This window comes from Larus michahellis, chromosome 4, assembly GCF_964199755.1.
Source record: "Larus michahellis chromosome 4, bLarMic1.1, whole genome shotgun sequence".
NCBI classification, from domain to species: Eukaryota; Metazoa; Chordata; class Aves; order Charadriiformes; family Laridae; genus Larus; species Larus michahellis.
Window position 1 is genome coordinate 50,202,183 of NC_133899.1, and position 22,989 is coordinate 50,225,171.

Here is a 22,989-nt window from a genome sequence, read left to right on the forward strand (position 1 = left end):
TAACTACAAAGAAAAGGTAACATGACAGCTAAAAGATAGCTATGACACTTGGGAAAAAAAGTAAAATATTAACTTTTTTTCTAAGGTTAATTAGTAATATCACTCCTTTTAGAAAATCCACCAAAAATTATTAGCCAAATTAGCCACCAAAAGATTGTGTGGTAATTAGTACTGGAATATGAAGTGTTTCAGAACTGAATGTGTAGTACTATCCAATGGTAATTTACTGCCCTGTGTGAGACAAACTGCTGCTTTTATTTTCCACTCAGGCAAATGGAGTTTGCATGACAAAATCTAAATCAAAGCTAGAATAAACTGGCATTAACTTTTTGGCAATCCAAATAAAGAGATCAGCAGCGAGCAGGTTTTGATACTGAACCAGCTTTTTACCTACAGGGCTAGACAGCAGTACAGGTGAGAGCTAATGGGGCTTTCGGAGACTTTTTGCAGGGACAGGAGCTACCAAACAGCCCATGGGATAGATTTCTGTCAATACACAGGTGTCTTCTGTCCCTAGTCTGTTACTGAAAACGTGTTCTCACCATGTTATTGACAAGACGCATGCAGCAAAATTCTGCTGTGTCTGCAGCAGTTAATTCCCATGGGAAGGATTCCCAGTGTGTTCAACTGGAAGCAATGATGATACTTGCCTTTCTCTGATGATGTTCCTCAATCATGCTTTCTGCTTCATTTGCACTTTTAGGAAGTCCCCCTGCTTCCATTAAGCCTCTGATGTTTTGTGTCCAATCTAGGATCTCCTTCATCTCCAAGTTAAATTTCTGCAACTGATATGAAGCCGCCAGCTTCTCTTTCCTGCCACACAATGTGCAGTTCAGCATTATCCAACACAGAATTATCTAGTTACCTCTCCCTCCTCATTTGCAGAGGCAGTTACCTCAGAAGCCAAATGAAGTGAATTCAAGCCTCCTAGCTTTGCCATACAGCTCCTAACAGTCCTCATGTTAAACCAAAATCACAGGAGACTCACACTGCCTTGGAGATAACATGCTTATCTTATTTTCTATATCAGTTCATTAGGACAAGAAAGGTGAAGAAGCCTTCATAGCTGTTGCTTCCAGCAATGATTACAACTCAGGCCTAAGCTTTTCTAGTTTTGGAAAGATTCAAGGGAAAAAATAATCTTCTAGAACCATCCAAAATTAAGTCTTTCACAAATGCTTTATGATAGATTTAATTTTGATAGTCTGGAGGCATTTTAGTAACATTATTTGGTGAGATAAGTTTTCCCAAAGTCACATCAGTGGAACTTTTCTTGTACCAAGTCACACTTGTTCCAATGCAGGTGTCTTAACTGCCTGCATAAACTTTGTAAAGGATCCTCAGAAACTTTTAAAAAGCCCTTGGCAAGTAGATTTGAGACTCCGGGGAGCAGCTTTGCTCCTGATGAGAGATATTCAGACCACTAGAAGTCTTTACCTTTGTTTGGCCTGTCCCTGGAGTCGTAGCCAGTTGTTTTTCATCTCCTGTTGCTTCATAGTCAATTTGTCATTTATGGATGGATTCCTTGTGGAAAGGCGGAAAGATTCCAATTGCAATGGCTGGGAAGAGATTTATAGTGGGGTGAATTTATGCCAAATGCTTATATTCATTCCTGAGTCTGCCTTTCAGGAAAAGTAGTTCATTTTGAGATACCGATTTTCAAAAGCAGGTACTTAAATTACAATAACAAAATATACAGAGGGACTTATATGCACGAAAAATACATATGCATTTGTGAGCAATCATCCATGTGAAGAAAGAGATGTGTGTGCTGCTTCATGTGCACAAATGTTAATTTACAATTAAGAAAGTAGTTTTGAAGAATAGGGACAAACATACAGGAAAATGAAGTGCTAATTGTAACCTCTATTAGCTTAGTCTAACTAAGATGGGTAACAAAAGCCATGAAAATATGGCAGAACACGGAAGCAACCAGACTTGCCTTTCAACAGAAGACTCAAAAATCATTTGTATCTATTTCAGCTAACAGCAGCATCAAAACACTACTTTCAGTGTAGAATTCTAGTTGATGCTGTTTTCCTTAACACAGGCTGATAAACAGTGATGAACGCTCACTAACCCAGATTTAAAGTTGATATCTTTCTTGTAAAACTCCATCAAATCAATGAAAATGAAGAATTTTAGTTATGCAGAAAGGAGAATATGCCAGGCTGGTTTTAATCCATAAGAAAAGTACAGATATTATACTTTGTACATGGTATTTGCAGCAGCATCAAAAAAACCCCAACCAGACCTAAACCCAAACCTTGCTCATCTTTCTGTTTCCGTGCAGCACTCCCCCATACAGCCTTGCTAACACTGTCCGTGGAATGCTGACTAGTAATCTCCCACATTTCATATGAGAATTAGCTAACAAAGTCAAAATGTGTGAAGGTATCACACATATTGTCTCCATTTGCATACTATTGTGGAAAAAAAGTTTTGAGAAAGTTTGTAAAAATATTTTCTAGATGAAAAGGCCTAAAACTCTGGCCAACAGTGAAAACAGTGAGAGGTTGTCACAGGATTTCTACTACTGCAGTTCAGTTGAAAACATTTCTTTTCATTAAAAATATGCAATTATATAGGAGCTTAGACCCATATTTAATGCTCAAGATCAGTTCTAAATGATGCAAACTGGACATTTTACAAAAGCCAGAGCTGATCAGGCAGGCAATTATAATCTAAGATTTCTGGTTTTGATGTCTGTGTCAGAAAACTACGTGCACTGTGGGTTCTGCATTTCATTACTAAACAGAACTAGAGTCATGATTTTGGTTCAAGTAAGTACAGAAAATGGGGGAAAGATGGAGAGCTAAATTTGTATTCCAACTTTCCAAAAGATATAGGACAGTCTAATCAGGCTTGTAGGCGAGGGCCAGAGAATCAGCTAACATGTTAAAAAGGGACTTCTCTTCTTAGATTTGGTGCATCAGGAAGAATAACATTTGGCACAACGAAGTAGGATTAAGTAGCACAGTATTTTACTAAGAAGAAATCTGTGCTGCATTTGCATTGCAGTGCAATTCATACTAATGAATCTGAAGAGTCAAGTCGATCTTTGCACCATGTTTCCAAGAAGCAAAAATGAACTTTTTTACAGTATCCTCTGTACTTCCACACTTCTTACCTCCATTTTGGACTTAATAACACTGATTTCTCTCTCCATCTCTTCATGCTTTCGAATCAGGTTTTCCACACTTTCCACATCTTTCCCATAATCCAGTGCTTGTATCAGTACACTCTGAAGGGGGCAGTAGGATGTGCAAATGGTGAAGATGACAAAAAGCAAAAGGATCATATCTTAATTCTTTCAAATAGTCTCCTCCTTCCCTTTTTTGTATTGCCATCTGGTTGTTCTTATTGTCTTTATAAATATCATCAGGGCACCTTGTCTGCACTCCTTACGGAGATGGAACAAGAATTCACAACTCTTTGGACAGTCACAAACCTACTTAAGGTGCCTCTGGCCATTCACATATAAAGCAAAGGCAGGAATGCTTCGCTGCATTTCTCAATCTTTCTTTTCCCTTTTATTTCCATATACCAAAACAGCCCAATACTTCCCATTAAATTGTGCCACAGAAATTTTCAAGTGTGTTTTATGAAAATATGGAAAATAAAATTGACCCTCAGAATCCTACCAGAAAAGAAATCCCAGACAATGAAGAAATACATTAGTAAAAGTTGTTATAAAAATTTCAAATCAACTGCCTTGATATCTTAAGTAGTACCACTATGTATCTGCCTATTGACTTATAGTTAATAACATTAGTTATGTGGATGAAGTAATTGGTGTTTATCTAGCCTTTTTCTTCTATTAATCTCAAAATTATAATCCAGGATAGGCATATTTACCTACATTTCTGAATGAATAAGATTTTTATGCAACTTTTCAAAGTTGCATATTTAATATGTCTGCATTGCACATCAGGGAGAGATATGCAAGCTAGTGTTGAGTGAACTAGCTTTGAATTTGGAACACTAGAAGTTGCTATATTTAAGATAAGTAAATAATTCAGAAAAAGCTTTATGGTAATTCAGCTAACTAACTGGCTTTTGGTATTCAGAACTGACTTGCCTCAACACTGTCTGAAGGAGATGCAAACTTGATACACAGACAGCTATCAAAGTTCACTCTCTAGCAAGGGTCATGCCTGGGTTTATCATCGTTAGCAAAATAGAACATTTTCCCATGTCAATTAATCAAAATCTGAGAACTTACCTTCTCAGTAATTCTCTCTGTGATGTCATCAATTTCTCTGATTAAGGCATGAATCTCTAGGGCTCCCTCTAACTTCTTCCTGTATGCATTCAGGTTACCATGGAAACTGTTCCACCTTTTATTGAAAAGAATATTTTAGAGGTGTAGTTCAGAGGTATTTCCACAATTGAGTTTCATAATACTCAGATCTAAGTTAAAAGACAGGATTTCTGAGCTACCTTGTGTATTGATCCCCACTTCCCCATGACAGGGGACTCATCACAGAGATCAAGATTATCCTGACAAGACTACCTGGTTATATTTATTCCAAGTTTTCAGGGCGGCATGGGGGTTAAAAGCTAAAAAGTACCAATCCATTTTCCTTAAACCCTCAACAACCTCATAATCCCTGTCTTCATGCTTTTGGTTCTTAGCTAGTGGCCCGTGAAGTAGCAAAAGCAATATGCACTTCACCAGGACAACTATGTGAACAGATGGAAGTGTCTTAGCTTCACGGATCTAGTGTGTAAAGTGCTGTGAAATAGCATATTTGCCTCCAAGCCTGAAAACACGAGTTTGGCCCTGCTAGATTAGAAATCCTTCTGGCTAATTGCTCTGAAAGTCTTGAAAGACAACTCCAGTGTGTGATGTTTGGTAGTTATGATGTTAAAGAAGAAAATATATGTCACGATTCCTCCATTTATCCCAGCTCCAGACACCTAATATTCCCTTCTTGGTTTTGCTTTATACAGAAGCTTTAAAAGCATACTCACTTCTCATTGAGCTGCTTCCGGCGCATATATATTGTCTTTGTTTCTTCCTTGTTCTGTCTCTCCAGTTTCATGGCCAGGGCATTGATAGCCCTGATGTGAGCATCATCCACTGTTGTCTCCTGTAAAGTGAGAAAAGGAACAAAGGTATATGTTTGATATGTTTGTGACTGAGTTTTCCACTGAGACAGGAAAACCAGCAATAACAGCAACAAGCAAGAGTTTTACCTCACTATCAAACATTTCAGACACATGGGGTTTGCTCTACTACAACTGCTGGTGTTATAAGGACCTGATGAGAAGACAGTAAAGGCAAGAAAGGACATTAATGACTATAGATACAAAAATGATCTAGATCTAGATGAGAACCCTCAGAGCTTCATTTGTAAGCCAGGCACTCCATCAGGGGCTCATTTGTTGAAAAAAACATAGGTGCAGTTGCTGGTTACATAGGTGGCTGCTGTGGAACAGCTGGTGTGTGGCAGATTGTTCCGCTGTCAAACAGATAGTGACTATTGGCTCCTAGGCCTACTCACTGTTTTTTCAAGATAGGCCTGTCCAGCTTTGCCTTCTGTACTGTGGACAACAAACTTAAAATGCATACAGCCTTGAGAAACTCAGACAACCCATGCCATTGCATTTTCTTCTAAAGTAACATCGCTGCATTTTAAAAGGTATGCTAAGTCTTCAAGGCAACTTGCTTCCTATGTACATACCGTAGAAAGTATAATATTTGCACATTGCACGTATAATCTGGACTACAGTGGAATAATTGTTCTTTTTAAGCATGACAAATGGCCAACACTGAACGCTGCTCCAAGATTAAAAAACACACTCTGTTTTTCTAAAACTAGTAAATCACAAGCTTAGCGGGGAGATATTAATCACTGATGTAGTAGAAGCACAGCTGCAAGATGCCAGCACACTGTTAATAGAAGTATTAACACCATTTGTATTTTTTTAATGCTACATCCATACCAAAGTGCATGCTTCCATGTGTGCTTTACTATTATACACAGCCATAAAGTAAACAAGAGAAATGAGCAGACAGCCAGATATTCTTCAGAAACCCTGCAGTCTCCTCTCCTGGTAAATAACAGCAGCACAATGTGACAGAACATGAGTAGAAAATCTGGTGGCCATCAATGCAGGACGATTGCTTCCCTACCCTGATCTCGGATTTCTCTAGTGGGGAAACCTAGAATGGATGGATGAATACACTGTGCCAGGACTGGCCTGCTTCTGTTTGTATCACCCTATGAAGTGCTGTATAACTAAGCATCAGCTCTGAGGGTATATCACTGTCCCAGCCTTTTTCTGCAGGAGTCATGTTCAGAGTGGTACAGGAACAGTGGCTACAAGCTGATAGTATCTAATGCCAAGAGTTTCCTGTGGCACATAAAATCTACTTTATGCTGACTGGGACACTGGGTTTTTTCTGTCTCTTTCACCATCCTCCTTTTGGCTGGTTCGACCTGTAGCAGAGCCTTTGCTCCATCCCTTAGCTCACAGTTTAGCTGGTGAGGACTGAAGGGCCAATGAAGGTCTCTTCACTAATTCCCTGGTGCTGGAGCTCGAGTGTTTCAGCTCTCTACCCAAATCCAGTACAAATGCACTGTCACAGGAAATTCTGCTGGCCTCTGGAAAGGGGAGCTCAGGGTTTTCTCACAGGTGTCAGGCATATCTATACTGTTACTCTGCATAGAAGAGGATTGCCTCCTCCTGCTATTAGGCAGCAGAAATAGAAGATGGGAGCTGCCCTAACAGGAATTGGCAACAAAATAACAGGCAAACAAAGGACAAAGGATATCAGGAGAGAACATTAGAGTAAGTCTCACTCACAGATTCCTAATACACCTCTTTCCAGACTTCCTCACAGCTTCCAGACTAGCAAATCAGCACAGTAATCTTTCCTGTGTGACACTCAGACCTGTTAGTCCACCTCTGTAGCAGTTCACAGAAACAAAGAGAACAAGAGGCTGCTGCAAATGCATCCCCTCAATGTATGGCCTCACAGCTCTCATGGTGGGAGCTGAAGCACATCACAAGGAGGCCCTTGTTGTGGCAGGGCCTGTTCCCCAGCATTCCCAAGGTTTGGTGCCCAAGTTAGCACATCTCACTGGGGACAAGAGAGGCAGCTGGCATGACGCAGCACCACACAAGAGGGTCAGAGATCTCAGCGCAGAAAGGCGAACTGTGCAGCTGTCTTGTCACATGGCAGCTATCCCAAGTGTAAACCACTGCTCTATTTTACTAAATGTCTGATTATTAACATCACGATTCATGACCTACCATATGTGCTGTATAAACAAAGTCCCCCACATATATGTATTTCATTTGGATGAAGGAATATGAGAAACTTGACTGTTCCTCAGGAGGAGGGAAAGGGAGGGAAAGGAGGGAAATGGAGAAATGGTCCATTTGTTTTCTATGGGCTTGTTCATGGAAGGTCTACATCAACTGTCAGATTCAAACAAACGTGGCTGAAACAACCATTTTTAATCCACTTTTAGGTGGAACTCACCATGACTTGTAGACTGCATGAACCATACTGGAAATTTGCTCAAATTCAGGCTCACACAGCCAGCTTTTCAGTCATGTAATGCAATCAAAAATTTTAGGTTGTGTCATGAGTGCCTGACAGCTCTGTTTAGACATCATCAAAGCAGAAGGCACAATGAGGGAAAATTCTAACTATTTTAATAGCTTATAAAGTGGTAATGCTTCCTACCTCCCTGATCTTTCACCTCCTCAGCATACTGGAACTGTATTTGCTACCTGGATATGTTGTGGGACTGAAAAGGTAGCTGCTGCTTCCAGCCACATAGTGAATGTGCACGGAAAACACCTCTTACCCCTGATGTTGCTCCATGGAACTCATTCAGCTTTTTCATGAGCTGCAGGCAGTGTTCATAGTCATTTCCCACATCACCTACATTAATCATGACTTCCTGGGGAAATAAGCAGCAGACAGGCAAACATTCAGGCTGAGTACAAGAACACAGCATGTCCCAATGCTTATGCTGATGCGATGAGTTCTGTGATGTGTCTGTAAATCACTGACCTACAGCTTCTGAAAGAGTCTCTTCTGATCTTTAGATAATTATGAGACTTAGTCCCAGTTCCCTCTCCAATCTATTACTGATTATGGAAGCAACTTCTGAATGAAAACTTAGTGGATCAAATGACTCTTCCTTCACTCTTACAAAAAGAAACTTCAGATTTGATACACAATGAGCGTGAGTGCCTGTTGCCAAAGGCTTCCGGTCTCTTCCATTCTAGTCTGCTTCCATTTCTCTGTCTCAATAGAGACACACAAGATAACCACCAATAATCACAATCTCTTCATGTGCACTTTTTATTGTCCTACTGATTCTGGCAAGGAAACACTCCAGAAAATTTTTAGAATTTGTCGAATCATTCCTTCCATATTGTTTGTAGAACTTGTCATGCAAAAGCTACTAAGAGAATTTCCTGGAAGATGACACATTTATTAGAAGTTGACTGCTAAATAGAAAGTCTCCAGTGTGCTGCTTGGGTTAAATACTAGAATCCATTTACCTTCTCCCTGAACCAGGCTTCCACCTGGTCTACCTTCTGGAGAAATTCCAGGAAGTCCCGGCTGTCCTCCAGCATCTTTCCACGGGCAGCAACAGCTCTCTTCAACTTCTCCCAAAGCTCCTGAAGCATGTGGACTCGGCGACGGATCTCTCCTGATTTTGGGTGGCCTTTCGATACCAGGGCTTCTCCTTTCTTCATATTCAAAAGAAGAAATTAGAAATTAAGGTTGCCACTACATTTTTATGTGATTACCATGTTATATGACCTCTCTAGAAGGACGCTCTCACTTTTCTAACCTGGGCTGTTATACAATAGATTACTAATATAAAATTTAATGCGCAAATGATACCGCTCAGCTGAAAACCTTTTACGTCTGGAGGGAATCAAGAACACTAGATTTTGAATATTTCCCTGCCAAGAATGACATTCATGGAGTGGGAGCACCAAAAGATTACCATTTCAGATGATTGTGCCCTTCAGCTACGTGATTCACCCAGTTTCAACAAGAATGTTCACAAATTGGGCATAAAATCCTATTTACCTTTTGTAGGAGTAATCACCCCAGGCAAGGAAGAAGTCAATGATGTCTTTCTATTTAGGCGATAAAGAAAGATGGAAGTTCTCTGGACAAAGTAATTAACAAATCTCTCTGTCATAAATTAACATTTCCATGGCATAGCAACTGGGTTCTTGCCACCCACGTAAGATATTTGATATAGAAGTGGTGAACAAGCTACCCTTCCTTTTCATTCCACCTATCTGTCCTTTGGATAACCAGCAATAATCTGTAAAAACACTAGCAGAGTGAGAAAGTTACCTTATTAACAGCTGTGATGATTTCCTCATTTGCTAGAATCTCTGCCTCAAAGACCTGATGTTTCTGCAGCAGCTTCATTTTGTCCTGCAGATTGCTGGGGTCTTGTATGGAAGGATCCTCTAGCTTCTGCATACGCTCACTGATCCAGTCTTCTGCCTGCAGCAGTGTGAGGTATCAGTTAGCATGACATGCCATCCTGGGGCCTCCTCCCAAGACATGTCATTGTTCTACGCAACTGCCTACATCTGGGCTAGGCAGACTGAGCTGGGAGCTGACAGCAGAGGTGTCTCTCCAGTTTCTGAACTATTCTACTTGCTAGGAAATAAAAGTAGGTAGGAATGAAAATAATTTTTATCTGACCGCATGAATAATGAAAAATTCCTTGAATACCTCAAGTTTTATCACAAGCCATACACAGATTATACAGTCTTCTAGATTAGAAAATCCTTGAGCAGATATGCAGCATTGACACGGCAGACATATTTAAAATGAGGTGAGCCTTGGATTTAGGGCTCTGAGTTTCATCTCCTATCTCTGTCATTGACCTACCTGAAAGTCAGGTTAAAATTCTTAAGAATTCTGTGCCTCACCTATAAAACAGCACTAATATTTCCTGATCTCAGTGATGCTGTGAGACCTAAATGGAAAATGCAAAGCAAATAAAGCCTTACTGATGGGGCCAAGCACTAGTCAGATTATTTGAAAGCAAATATAACTATTTGCTTTTACACTTCATAAAAATTCAAAAACATCTAGGCAGGAACATCAGATTCAGACAAGCAGGTGAACCATGAGGACCTACAAAGCAAGGGTTATGTGTTTCTCTCAGGAAATTATTTTTTTTTAGGGAATTTTAAAGTATGCAGAATAAAATGGACAATAGGATAGTGAGTTTTCCACAATTTTCTTCAAAGTCTGCTAAACTTTAGCCCTTAACACTGAAGGAAATATTTTCTATCCATCAAAACACCGAGAACTGAACACTTGACATACATTGTAACTGATCCTGTTGTCCTCAGACCACTGAGGTAACCTAATGTTTTGACAACACAAGAACAGAAATTGAAGCCAGCTTCATCAGTTTCAAAGCATCTTGGCTGTCCTTGTGGAACTGTGCTACATGCACACAAGACTTGACAACTGGAGGATTTTCTCAGTTAATTAATGATTTGAAGTGTTGTTTCAGCTGCTGAAATTCTATAAACAATAACAGAAATAGCTTTCACTAGCAGCATGCTCTCCAGAAACCGTTCCCCTCCAAAGCACAGTTAGAGACTTAAACAAGCCTTAAGTCAAGGTTGCCCAGGACAGCACACTGTCATCTGCTGTTTTCATTTCTTACACCCTCCTCAGAAGCTAGGGCCTTCTCCCATTACCCAGCCACACATTAACGCTTTAACATCACTTAACTGACTTCTTATTTGTATGGGAGAGGCTCATCCATACAGTTAGGATAAGAAACAAATGAATCCCCTGTATATGGTCACTTAAAGGGCAATTTCTCTCCTACATTTTAACAATAAGCAACGGTTTAATAACAGACTGAACAAAGCCATTTAAAAAAAAAAATCACATCTACATTCTTCATGGCTTCTTTTTATTTTAAGGCCTACTTAGGATGGCTCTAGAGAGTGAGAGATTCTTCTCCTGGCCCCACGTCCACGTTCAGATGTGAAGAAAGGCTAATACATTGTCCCAAGATCTTTCTATGGAAAGACTTACTGTTTTCTGGACATGCATTTTCATTTTACTGAAGACAACAGCGAGACTACTGTTATGCTCAGCGTAGGCAAACGGGACTAGTTTTATTTCCATGGGACTCATAATAAATGTGGGCACTATCAATTTAGGAACATACATTTTCAAAATATCAGTTACTGTAACCTCAAGAGCACAACCCTTTTGTAAATTACCCTGATTTTTAATAACTTTTATGTTATTAAAGCATATTTTAAACATATAAAGGCATGTGCCTGTTGTAGACATTAGGAGAGAGCAACTCATTCTCTCACTCCACTGAGATAAAGTAGTAAGTGGTTTTTATTCTCCTGTATAGAGGGTGAAAGGGAAAGGAAGTTAAGTGACACTAATACAATAAGCAAGTTTCAGAGTCAGCATTAAAACTCAGAGCCAGCTTTGGAAGTCAAAACTTTCAACTTTATGATTTTTCCTCTGCAATACCGTAAATACACATATTTCTAAGTAGCAATCTGCTCATTTGCCTTCCGTGTCAATACTGAGGTGCAGACTTTGTAACAATAGGATAGTCTATAAGTCTCTCTCACTTCTTTAGGACTCTAAAAGCACCCTATTTTTACTGTAGGAGAGTGTGCCCTATTTTGTGAGCTACATGAGATTTCTTGACTTAGTCATTGTGGGTTTTGTGCAGAAAAAACAAAGTCCTATGTTCTGAAAAGGGTAGGAACTGCAGCAGATAGCCTTCTAAGCAGACCATATGATGCTGAGCTCTCCATCCTCTCATCAGTAATCACAGACTGTGTTGTCTTTGTACTGATGTGTGTAATTGCTTCTCTGTAATTGCTTCTAGAGAGTAACTAGGAGACTTTTAACAATGACAGCTATCACTATTTTCTGCTGACACAAAAAATTCTGTTTGGTCAATAGAAATGATGTAAGATGATTGCAGGAGAAGGAGTTTGTTAGGGGAGTGGGACCCAAGCTATGGGACTTGTTCTCCTAATAAATAAGAATAAGCAATGACCTCACTGATTTCACGGCTAGACTCCAAACTCATCTTTGCAAATTAACATCCCTTTAGGGACTATTCTAATATATGAACTCATACACACCCAGAACATCATTAAAATCAAATTAAACATTCCATTCTACCCAACAAAGAGGAAGAGAGATATTAATGTAAGATTATTTTTTTTTAACTCCTTCGTGGCATTCACATTCTACAGCAGTAGGCAATTAATTTAGATTGGTGAGGTAAATGAGCAGGTAGTTTGAGTGCAAAAACTCCCTATAGAACTCTTGGCTGAATTTATGTGGAGAAAATGGATGAGAAAAGGGAAATATTCCTCGCTATACAGGGCCAGATCCTCTGCTATAAGTGTGTGATTCAAGAATGAAGGGGGACCCCATCCCAAGCACTGATTTGACAATTAGAGAGAGATGGGAAGGAATGCAGAAGTATTCCTACCTAATGGGTAGATTGTGTCTCTAGGAGGGCATTGAAAAAAAACCGAACAGCATGCAGCTCTTGCTCTTTAATGTAGCCAAAGACGAAGGTGTTTAAATGTTTGATTATTTTGGGAGGGAGGGGGAGGAGTTCCAAATACATTGTGCTGTAAATGGAATTTTAGCAGCCATTTAAACATGTGGAGGATGTTCCACGGGATGCAGCAGCAGAAGTGGTGCATACCAGAACAGCAAGAGTGTTTGCAAGTGTCCTTCTGGGCCTGTGTGCCTGTTTATGCCAACACACCGGATGCTGGCACATTTTTCAGTCACACACATTGTGCTGCCCTTTGAAAGACTGACCTAGTATGCTTTTCCAACAGTAGTGCCAGGAGCAGAGCTACTCTGTTACAGGACTAAGGCCAGAACAGGAGAAGAGAGGAACATATTCTGCAGAGACTAGCCTACAGTAGCTGAAGGGCTATGCTAAGTCATAGCACTGTTTTGAAGGCCTTCAGAGGGCAATAGTAAAGCTTGGTGCCCTTGCCATAATGCTTTCCGCTTTGCATTAGCCCTGATTTGAAATATCTTTTCTTTCCCATCAAAGGAAACATAAGGTAGTAGCTGGCAGTTTTCCTTTTATTCATTTTATTTTAGCGGAGCTCCTGATGTGTAAAGCAGCTGTAATGAGCTCAAGGCCACGATGATGGTATAGTAACAGCAATGGCATTGGAGCACCTATCCCTTGGCGTGAGTGTGGCAGAACAGGAGTTGCCATACCAGAGTAGATTATCAAACCACCTAATCTCTGGCAAGGGCAAGCACTTCATCCAAAAGAGGCAGGCAGCTCCTCTGCTTCCCACCCCCATCCCAGTCTAAAACCCTCTTACCTCTTCCAAGTTCTGGTAGAAAAGTGCCAGAAGAAGGGCGGTCTGCAGCTTCTCTCTCCTACTCTGGGATAGATCCTTGATCTGCTGCTTCCTCTCACGAATGGCATTCAGTTTGTGCTGGATCTTTAGCCCTTCCAGTCCACCAGCCTTTTCTAGCCTGCTTGCCTGTTCTTGAAGAGACATCATCTGAGGAGGCAACAAACCTGAAATTACTTTTATGCTCCCAAATAGTGCAAAAGAACAAAACCCAGACTCCTTTCCATACCTAAAAGATTCTCTTTTTTTTTCTGGAATGAAACAAGAATAGCAGGGACAAGTTAACCAGCATTCCCCCCACCCACACCCTGTACTGTGTTACATCTATGACATCCTTGTTATTGGTCTCTGTAGTGCACCCTGGCTACTTAAATGAATTAAGTCTGTAACTCCAGGAGTCTCTACGCCACTTATCATTCAGTGCAAGGAATCATGGAGCAAGCCTGATACACATCAGTACTTGGGTTTTATTGCTTTGTGGAAATCAGGTATTGGAAGGTAGCTCTCAACATGAGCAATCAGTCTGGCAGGGAGTTGGCGTGGGTTCTGGGAGCTCATTCCTTCTTGGGAAACCAGGCACAGTCCCAGGTTTGAATTTAGCCCTAGCCTGGGTGAATTACAGCAGTGGCCACCAGCCAGGCAGATTCCTTTACATGCAGGTGAGTGATTCAGCATCTGTTCCAAAGGTGCGAAGAGGCTAGCCAATTGGGTACAGACATTGTATACCAAATGTATATTTAAATAATTAGACAAGTCATCCCCTCTGATTTACTGTATTTTACTTGCTTTAAAAGCCACTGATGTGCCTAAACTTCTGATACCTGTAATACACAATATCGCCTGCTTTAAATATTTCTTCTGGTAAGTCCCACTATGCAACTTACTAAGCGGTTTTCCTGTCTGCTGCAAAACAATACAGGCAGGACTTGGCCATGGAGTGTCTAAACACTTGTTCTGCCTGTTCTAACACTGCTCTGCCTCTTATTTCACTAAGTTTCCCCATTTTCTCTTTGGTTCAAGCATACCAGACATATCTCACCTGTCAGCAATTTAATGTGTTGCGATGTTAAAAAAAAAAAGAAAGAAAGGTAAAAATCATTCTGGCTCATGGGTTGGTAGAATATTTGTGGATTTTTGTACCTTCTCATCCTGTGATGCCAGAAGCTTCTCAAAAGCCTCATGTTTCCTTATCAGTTGCTCTACTTCATCCACAGAACTTCCAAGGTCATTGCTTTTCAAATAAATCTATAAAAAAAAGTTTAATATTTTTCTCAGTGGATTAATTATCACATAAATCTGATTAATAAATGTGAGAAGAGGTATTAACTCTGCAATTGAGAGTACACTTGAAAGGAAAAAAAAAGAACAGAAGGTAACTGAAATTGGAAATTAAATAGTGGAGCTCCATGGTCTTGAGCAAGAAAGAGAAGCGTTAACAGGTCCAGCTAAGGAAAGTGACCTATCACTGCTTATCGCAATCACTAAGTCACAAGGCTGGCAGTGAATTCCAGAGGTCTAAGCCATCCTTGTAATCCAAAGCAAGATCACCACTGTCATGTCTGATAGATGTCTGTATGATTCCTTCTTACAAGACTTCCAATAACAGAGACTTTGCAGCCTCCCTGGGCAATTTATTTCAGTGCTTCATTACCTTTACCATTACTAAGATTTTCCAAATATCTAGCCGGAAAATGCATGCTAACACTTTACCTCATTACATACTGCCCTCTTCATCATAGAAAGGTGATAATTCCTTTTACACTTTCTTCAGCCGTGTACATGTTTGCAGGCTTTTTGCATGCTGGGGTTTCTATCTTCTCTAGGCTAAAACCACCTTGATCTGATCAGTCGTTCCACAAAGGCTGTGTCTTCCTGACTCTGATTATTCTTATTGCTCTCCTCTAGGTTTTCTCCATTTCCACTTATTTTGAAATGGGGTCCTAATACTTGATGCAATAAATGGCAATAAGCAATAAGGCTGCCAGAGTGAAGGTAGTGAAGACAGCAGAGAGCTTGTGTGTGCTTTCCAAGCTGTAATCTTCCGCATGTATCTGTGTATGGTGCTTATCTTTTACACAACACCATGAACTCAAGTTCACCTTGCAATCTACTATAAGCTTCCAGAAACTTTTCAGGAGAACTGCTATCAGACCAGCTTGTCCTCATCCTGTATTTATGCAGCTGATTATTCCTGAAAAATGTCACAGCTTGCATCTGTACCAAGGGCATCTGTTATTTTTTTTAGGCCACTTTTCCAACTTGCCTGCATTAATTTTATTTACTGTCTCTCCTGTCAGTCTCTGATGCAGAAAGACGTTAGTGTAAAATAACAAATGCAGTTTTAAGGAAACTGACCTCTGCAGTTCACTTTTTAACTATTCACTTTTAATGCCGTGAGAACCTTTCCTAACTAATCCACATACATCTCTACGGCACCTCAGTGTTTCTTGACTCTTTTCTGATGCTAAGAAACTGATTGCCCAATTACTTCTCCCATGCATTCTGTTATATTCAGTTTTGTCAAATGCAAAAGAATAAACAATGTAGTTACCTATTATCATGAAAAAAATTAGCTTTTCTGCAGGCCAATATGAATTGATTGTTTTCTGGTGGATTTAATTTCTCACAATTTCTTCCCTTATGCAACGACAAGACAACAGCAGGACAAAAACCCCAATCAGAGGCTCTGACAGGACATGAGCGAAAAATACCTGTTGACATGGTTCACACTGAAATGAATATGACTGGATGGACTTTTGGAGTCCAGGCTGCTACAAGTGACTGCATTTATTGGTTGGGACATAGCACTGTGTAAGCCATTCTGTGAGCTCATGGAATTATAAGTATTTAGATGAGAAATTCCAACCAGTAATTCTACCTGGGTAAAGTGCAATTAGCAGAGATGGAAGAAGAATTTGAGATCAGTGATATAGTGTGAAAGAATTAAGAGGCAAGAAAGAAACAGAATAGAATCAGTGAAACCACACAACTGCTAATAGCTTCAGAAGAGGGCTGGTTAAGAACATACGTAAATCTATGCCTTAAAACCATCGACGTGCACAGGAAAAAATAACATCTAGAGAGATGTCTCTTGCTTTGCAAAACATTATAGTTCTGTAGCAGTCTGACAGAGTGTTTTTTATAGGAGTGAAAAGGTATTCTTCAGTAGCTACTTTAGAAAACCAGTAATGATGTTCATTGTCTGGACAGAAGTATTGGATGACTGTTTAGCACAGCACATCTTAAGGAGAGGTTTCCCAGGCATGTGTTATGTGCAGGGGAATCCACACATACTTGTCAGGGTCTGAGTACACCAACAGGCTTTGGCGGCCCTGAGTGTTCCCTCGACGGCCCCCCTGCTCCCACCTGGGGCTCTGTCTCAGGCTCAGCCTGGGCCCTCAGCCCTGCCTGAGCTGCATTGAGAGGGGAGGCCTGAGCCCTGCCCTGGTCCCCCTGGACAGACCCCACATTTCAGGCATTACCTCGCTTTGTGACCTTGATCTCCAGCTGGTCGATGGACCTTGTTACTGCTGCCGCCACTCAGCCATCCTTGGCAGCTGTGGCTAAGACGACTGACAGGCAGACTTGGCCTGACTTTCTGGTTCATTTTTGGGGAGTTAGTGAGAGGAATATTTTGCAGATACAGAAAAATGCACAGAAGAATATCATGCCCAGGCAAGATGTTCAAACTGCTCTATGCTGTTCCACGCCGAGTATCAGAAGAGAGGTGAATAAATCCCAACACAGTAATGACTATCAAGAAGATGGGAAGGCCAAATGTACAACAGGGTTACATTTTTAATAAGTCTGGCCCATAAATCACCAGGATGCCTAAAAGAAATACATTAACGCCTCTGTTATGCCTCTGTATGTTAAATACAACCCCCACCAGAAGTCCGATATTGTGTCATTCTAACTTTAATACTTTGATCTATCTCACTCATCAAGTGTATGAAATTATGACAGGTTTGGTTTCTCTGGTTTTTTTTAGGGTGCTTTTGGATTTGGTTTGCTCTTGTGGAGGAAGATCTCCACATGTGTGGGTTCCAGGTCTGCCTACTGCAAAGCTTTGTTAAACCCCTTATAATTACCATCCATATTTACACTGCTGTTACTAACACTGAAATAAAAAGCTATCAATCAGCTGAATCTAACTCACTCCTGTTTGGGGTACACAAACATATAGCCACATGCTGCATCTCTAGTCTACTGTTTTAAATGCTGCTTTAAAAGCATTGTAGATTCTCTGTCATGTTTTGTGGAATATCCACCATTTTTGGTCAAAAACGTTTTACCTGAGGAAACAGAAAATTCCCATAATTTTCCACATATCACTCCAGGACCTTTATTTAAGTAACTGTTAGCAGTGAAACTGCAAACTCCGTGAAACCTGAAGAAATGGTCAGTCATTAGTTTTCCTGCTCAGGTATCTGTGGTGCAAGAAAAAGGCAAGGGACACCTACTGGTAAAGATGGTTACTTTCTTTGCAAAAAGAGAACAGAGACATCTGAGACACAGGGGTGTGGGATGGTGAGTCATAAGCAGCTGCCACTGGAGCGCTCAGTGCCTCACTCCCACTGAAAATCCCTACACACAAATAACACTGAGCATTCAAAGCCCCATCCCTTCAGCTGTTACGGCAGTGAGAAAAAGTCCTCCTGACTTCTGAAAGCTTTGGACCAGGTCCTCCAAGTAGAAGGCCACGCAAATGCTCTGGGGAACTCAGGTTTTAATACTGAGAAAGAAAACTGGTGCACAAAAAGAAAATTGGTGCAAAGGAAAACTGGTTGCGTACATAACAGGAGAGACGATGGTAATAAGCTTAGAAGAAAGCAGGCCCAGTAGCACTAACAGTGTTACTTGGAGAGCTGGTGAGGTAAAAACTTTCCATTCGTCTTTTAAACAGAAAGCTTATGACAGCAATTGCTAGAATCAGAACCTCAGCATTTTTTTCATTTAAGCATTTGTTATACCAATCTGAAAGCAGAATGGAAACTGGCTCCCACACCACAATGCTGGCCTGTGGCCAATTACATCACTTTTTGGCATATTTTTAGACAGGCCCCCGAACTCCTGCTTTGAATAAGACGTGTTGATTTCAAATACAAAACACTGCATAGCTCTCCTCAGGTAACCTACCAGGGTTTCCCACAGCACACAGCAGGTATAAACTTTCTTTCAAGTTTTTTTCTGTTATGAATCATGGCCCATTATCAGAAATGTAACGCTCAAAAAGCACCAAAGGCTTGACCACTCGCTATATAATGGACTCATTTTTGAGTGAAGACTTGCAAAGACACTTAAAACCACAAAATGAACTTGGCCCTTTTTGAGATTTGAAATGCAGCATGTAACAAATAGCCAAGTTATGAACAATGCAAAGCACAGAAATGGAGTTATTAACCCTACTTAACTGGAGTTTTTCAATATTTCTGAGCTCATTGCATAGATTTAGCCCCACTGTCATAGGACCTCTTACATACCAATTGATGCAGAACTAATTGCAAGGTCCAATTAAAAAAAAATGTTCATTTTAAATAAAACTGTACTATATACGCACTTATGTGACAGTGCAGGCCAGCTCTAGCTTTGGGAGAAATACTGAATGAAACATTTTAATCATTAGGATAACTATGCTCTCTAGATGCCACAACTCCGCATTTATACACACTGGAAGCTGACATAGCCCCAAAAGAAATCCGTCTTCTAAGAAATGTCATTTTTATTTCTCTAGAAGAAAAACTATTTTAAGTATTTGTGCAAATCCACTCCCTTCTCCTGCTTCTGCTCTTCACGGTGTAACAAGCTCCACAGATCTTCCTTCCCACTGCCTTCCCTGGGCTTGCTGCTGAGATTGCTGAACTCCGCTGAAAATCTTTCAGATCTAAGCATGTACTAAAAGCCAGAATTACTCCCAGTTATAAGTGCCCTCACTTACAGCATGTGATCAAGTCCAAACTCTCTGCCCAGATAGATAACAAGGTTTGGTTTGACTTACTTCTGATAAAAGTAAATACAAGAAAGAATTAATGAAAAAAATTTAGATCTGTTTTAGCAAAGTAAATAAATGTGCTTAATATCATGATTATATATGGTTCACAAATATGTTGTACTATGCTTTATCTTAGTAAAAGTTATAACAAGGTATCATACTATAACCATAAGTGGAATAAAACACACTGAAGTTGTTTATAAAGAAAATACATACACCTGTTTTATCATACTGACATCACTGTATTTTTGGCCTCTGACCTCACAATCTAGATGCGAAATTCTGATTTTAAATGTATTTAAAATTTCCTTCCCCCCTGCCACTGCATGCTGTCTCACTGGCATAAAATACAATTATCTGATATTGGAAATGTGCAGGGGAAAAACACAGTGTTTGTTTTCCCATAACTGCTACGATCCCTTCCTCTCACCTATTCCCTCCTTCAAAATTCAAAAGCTCAACCCCTATCCTGTAAGTAGTAAGTGTTAGATTAGAATCCTATGCCCATACAACACCATTATTAAAATATTTACTTATGAAATATTTGTCTGAAGGCAGACTAAATTCTTCCTAAAGTCCCTATAGTTTCACTGCTAGAAACTTTTCTGGGATATCCAAATTTGAGATGCCGTGGAGACTAAATTCCCTTCATTTCCCTCAGGAAAGGGTGGTACCTCTCTTTGTCTAAGGAGGAAAAAAAAAAGTGATTTCTTCCTACACGCTTCAATATTCAGGGTTTTGAAAACAAGTATTACTTTTAAAAGTTACAAAACCAGGAATCAGCCATTTAGAAATACAGCATAATCTGACAAGTAAGAAAATGAAAACAGTGAAAGAGAAAAATCTAAGAAAAACTACACTGAGGATTTGTCACAGGTCCCAGACCAACTAGCAAAGAAGAAAACCAGTTCTTGGCCCTGAAATCTTGACCCTTCAAAGTGCTGAGAACTATGGCCCAATTATGCAAAATCTGTAAGTACATGCATAGCATTGAGCATGTCACGTTGACAATAGTACTCTAATGGTTAAAATGAAACACTTGTTAAGTGCTCGATCAGATCAGCTTCATTTAGGATGGATCAAGCTGTAGCTGCAGCCTCAGTGACAGCAGAACACAAGTAGCTTTCTGATTGTCCCATAAGTCATCTCTAGGGAGTGGGAACATGACAGGAAGCATACAAAAATAAATCCACGTGGCTTGAATAACACTACTTAAAACTTCTGTTTGCAAATGTTCCTAGAATGGAATGGAAATCTTCACCACTCTCCTCCCAGATCCAAAGGATGCAATGTTGACAGCGATAGATGGACACCATGCACCCTCTGTGTCTCTGTGAGTTGAGGATGTGGTGTGAGCTGGTATGTTTGTCAAAAGGTTGTCACGGCATACAGTTTTTAGAGTGTATGTTTCCTGGCAAGGTCTCAGACCAGACCTTGCCCAATGGCTTGGAAGCAATCCTGAGCAGCAAACTGGATTCACTGATAAAGAGAGGCCAGCCCCAATCTCCGCAGGGTGAAATGGTGGACCAGCTATGTCTGAATCATGTGTTTTGATAAAGATTGTTGGACTTGGGCTTCTTCTAAATTCTCTTACCACCTGGATAGGCATGGCAGTCCAAGGGGTTGCAAGTATGAGGGTGATTTTGGAAACCTTGTGGTGAGCAGGTATTAGACCATCACGTGGAGTCTTCCTAAACTCTGGCCTAGATGAAGCATGGTTCTGAAAAACAATCAGCTCTGGATTTAAATCCTTGCTTGTCACCTCATTCTCACTAGCCAAATTTTCTCTTCCAGTCAGCACAGCTGGGGACAGCCATATATCTCTGGTGACAGTTTGTTGGGGAAGGCCAGGATACTTAGAGGAAGTCACATGAAATCTTGTTATTTGAAGGGCTGGTGACCCACCTGTAGGGAAGCCTTGTTTTGGTTTCTGGGATCCTGTTGGAAGACCAGTCGGAGTTTCAGGCACCTTCTCTAATTGTGGCACGATCAGACTTGAATGAGCATGACTGCTTCCATGGGAATCTGTTCGAAAAGGCTTTATCGTCAAGCTGCAAGTTGAAATGTAAAGCTTCACTGAAGCATGGAGGTCTGGCATTTGGACATTGTACTGGCTACAGCCTTGTTGAGGTGGGAGAGAATCACAAGGTTCCCGGGATGTGTGCAGATTTTTGGTGCGGAGTGTAGAAACAGCTGGAATAGCAGAAAGATCAACGTCTAGGCGTGAGGTCCAGCTGGGAGCTTTGCAGGAAAGGACATCAGAGGGCAAAGATACAGCAAGCTTCAAGGAATCGTTTTTTTCAGGAGAAATACGATGAATGCTTTTTTTTCTTTCTGAATATTGTCTGTAAGATGCAGATGTTGACCAAGTGCCAGAACCCCCATACCCATGACCGCGAGGGTTCCTGGGAGGACTGGAACAACTGGACGTCTCATCAGGGGGACTGACACGGTGACTAGCGCTCCTGAAACATTTCCTGTGGTCTGTGTGTGCCAGGACGACATCTAGCCTTGAACAGTAAGCTCCAGAAGACACACTGCTTGGTGATGAGCTGGGATTTCCTGGAGCAAGCTCTGCAACTGATAGACCTGTGGGAGGGTGCCATGCTGATGCTGGCATCTTTTGAAAAGGCCTGTCCCGCACAGCAGATTCAAAAGGAGGAGGTGGGGTCATTCTGGTGGAAGACAGCATCACTTCCGCAGTGGAGACATAGGTTGCAGATGAAAGTTTGCGGCGATGGTCCCTGCATGACATTCTGAAGCTTAGTCCTAAACGATGCAAAAATCAAAGCCACAGAAGCTTGCCTTTCCCCCTGTTTTTAAAACCAACTCCTAATCCTTTTTCCTTTGGCACTGGAAATTTCCATTCTTCCTCTGAAGCAAAGGAATGAGAGATGAATAAACAGTCTCCAGGAAAAAAATTATAAACTAAAAAAATCCACATTCAAAAGGAAAACGCGCAGCTCTTCTAATACTGCTACCACCGCCTGTCACATCTGCAAAGTGATATGAGAGTGGGATGGGCAGAAAGATAAATTATAGAGCATGAGGCTCTGCTCCCTGAGTGTTCTGACAGTGAGACTGCAGACAGAGTAGGAGGGAGCCAAAAACGCCTGCCAGAGACAGCCTGCGAACTCGCTGTTATTTCATCCGTGAAAAAAAGGAGAGCAGCTAACCTGAGCAATGCATCTGCTGCCATGAAAAGGTTAGAACAGAGCAGAGCGTACTGGACAACGCTTCTGCTCAAAGCAAAAGTGATTGTTTTTTTCTTCCTTCTCTTTTTCAGCTGTTTCTTGGCTGCACTCCGAATGGCACGATTTCAGTTCACAGCTCTTAGGAGAGTTTCCTACAACAGTTCCACGCAATGGCACAACTGAATTCATAATAAAAAAATTTTTAAAAGATAGATGTTTTCCTAATTTTCTCCACATGTGCTCTATTTTCTTTAGCGTAGAACAATCTTAGACTAAATTCTGCAGAAATCCTTCGAAGGTTTAAATAACTTGGATGTAATATAAGATGTTGGCATAAAGTCAAACCTGTCACACTGGCACAGACTGCGAATGAGAGCAGTT

At 40.7% G+C, this 22,989-nt stretch overlaps 1 protein-coding gene across 1 annotated transcript in view; it reads right to left on the minus strand.

Moving 5' to 3' along the window:
* Nucleotides 1–22,989, minus strand: part of SPTBN5 (spectrin beta, non-erythrocytic 5) — a 97,797-nt gene that overhangs the window by 27,202 nt on the left and 47,606 nt on the right. The window contains exons 34-43 of the mRNA XM_074584643.1: nt 14,563–14,667; nt 13,387–13,572; nt 9,353–9,508; nt 8,536–8,727; nt 7,830–7,925; nt 4,978–5,096; nt 4,226–4,340; nt 3,131–3,244; nt 1,438–1,559; nt 651–813 (exon numbers count right to left, since the gene is read on the minus strand). Coding sequence (XP_074440744.1) covers nt 651–813; nt 1,438–1,559; nt 3,131–3,244; nt 4,226–4,340; nt 4,978–5,096; nt 7,830–7,925; nt 8,536–8,727; nt 9,353–9,508; nt 13,387–13,572; nt 14,563–14,667 — 1,368 coding nt within the window. The remainder of the gene's footprint in view (nt 1–650; nt 814–1,437; nt 1,560–3,130; nt 3,245–4,225; nt 4,341–4,977; nt 5,097–7,829; nt 7,926–8,535; nt 8,728–9,352; nt 9,509–13,386; nt 13,573–14,562; nt 14,668–22,989) is intronic.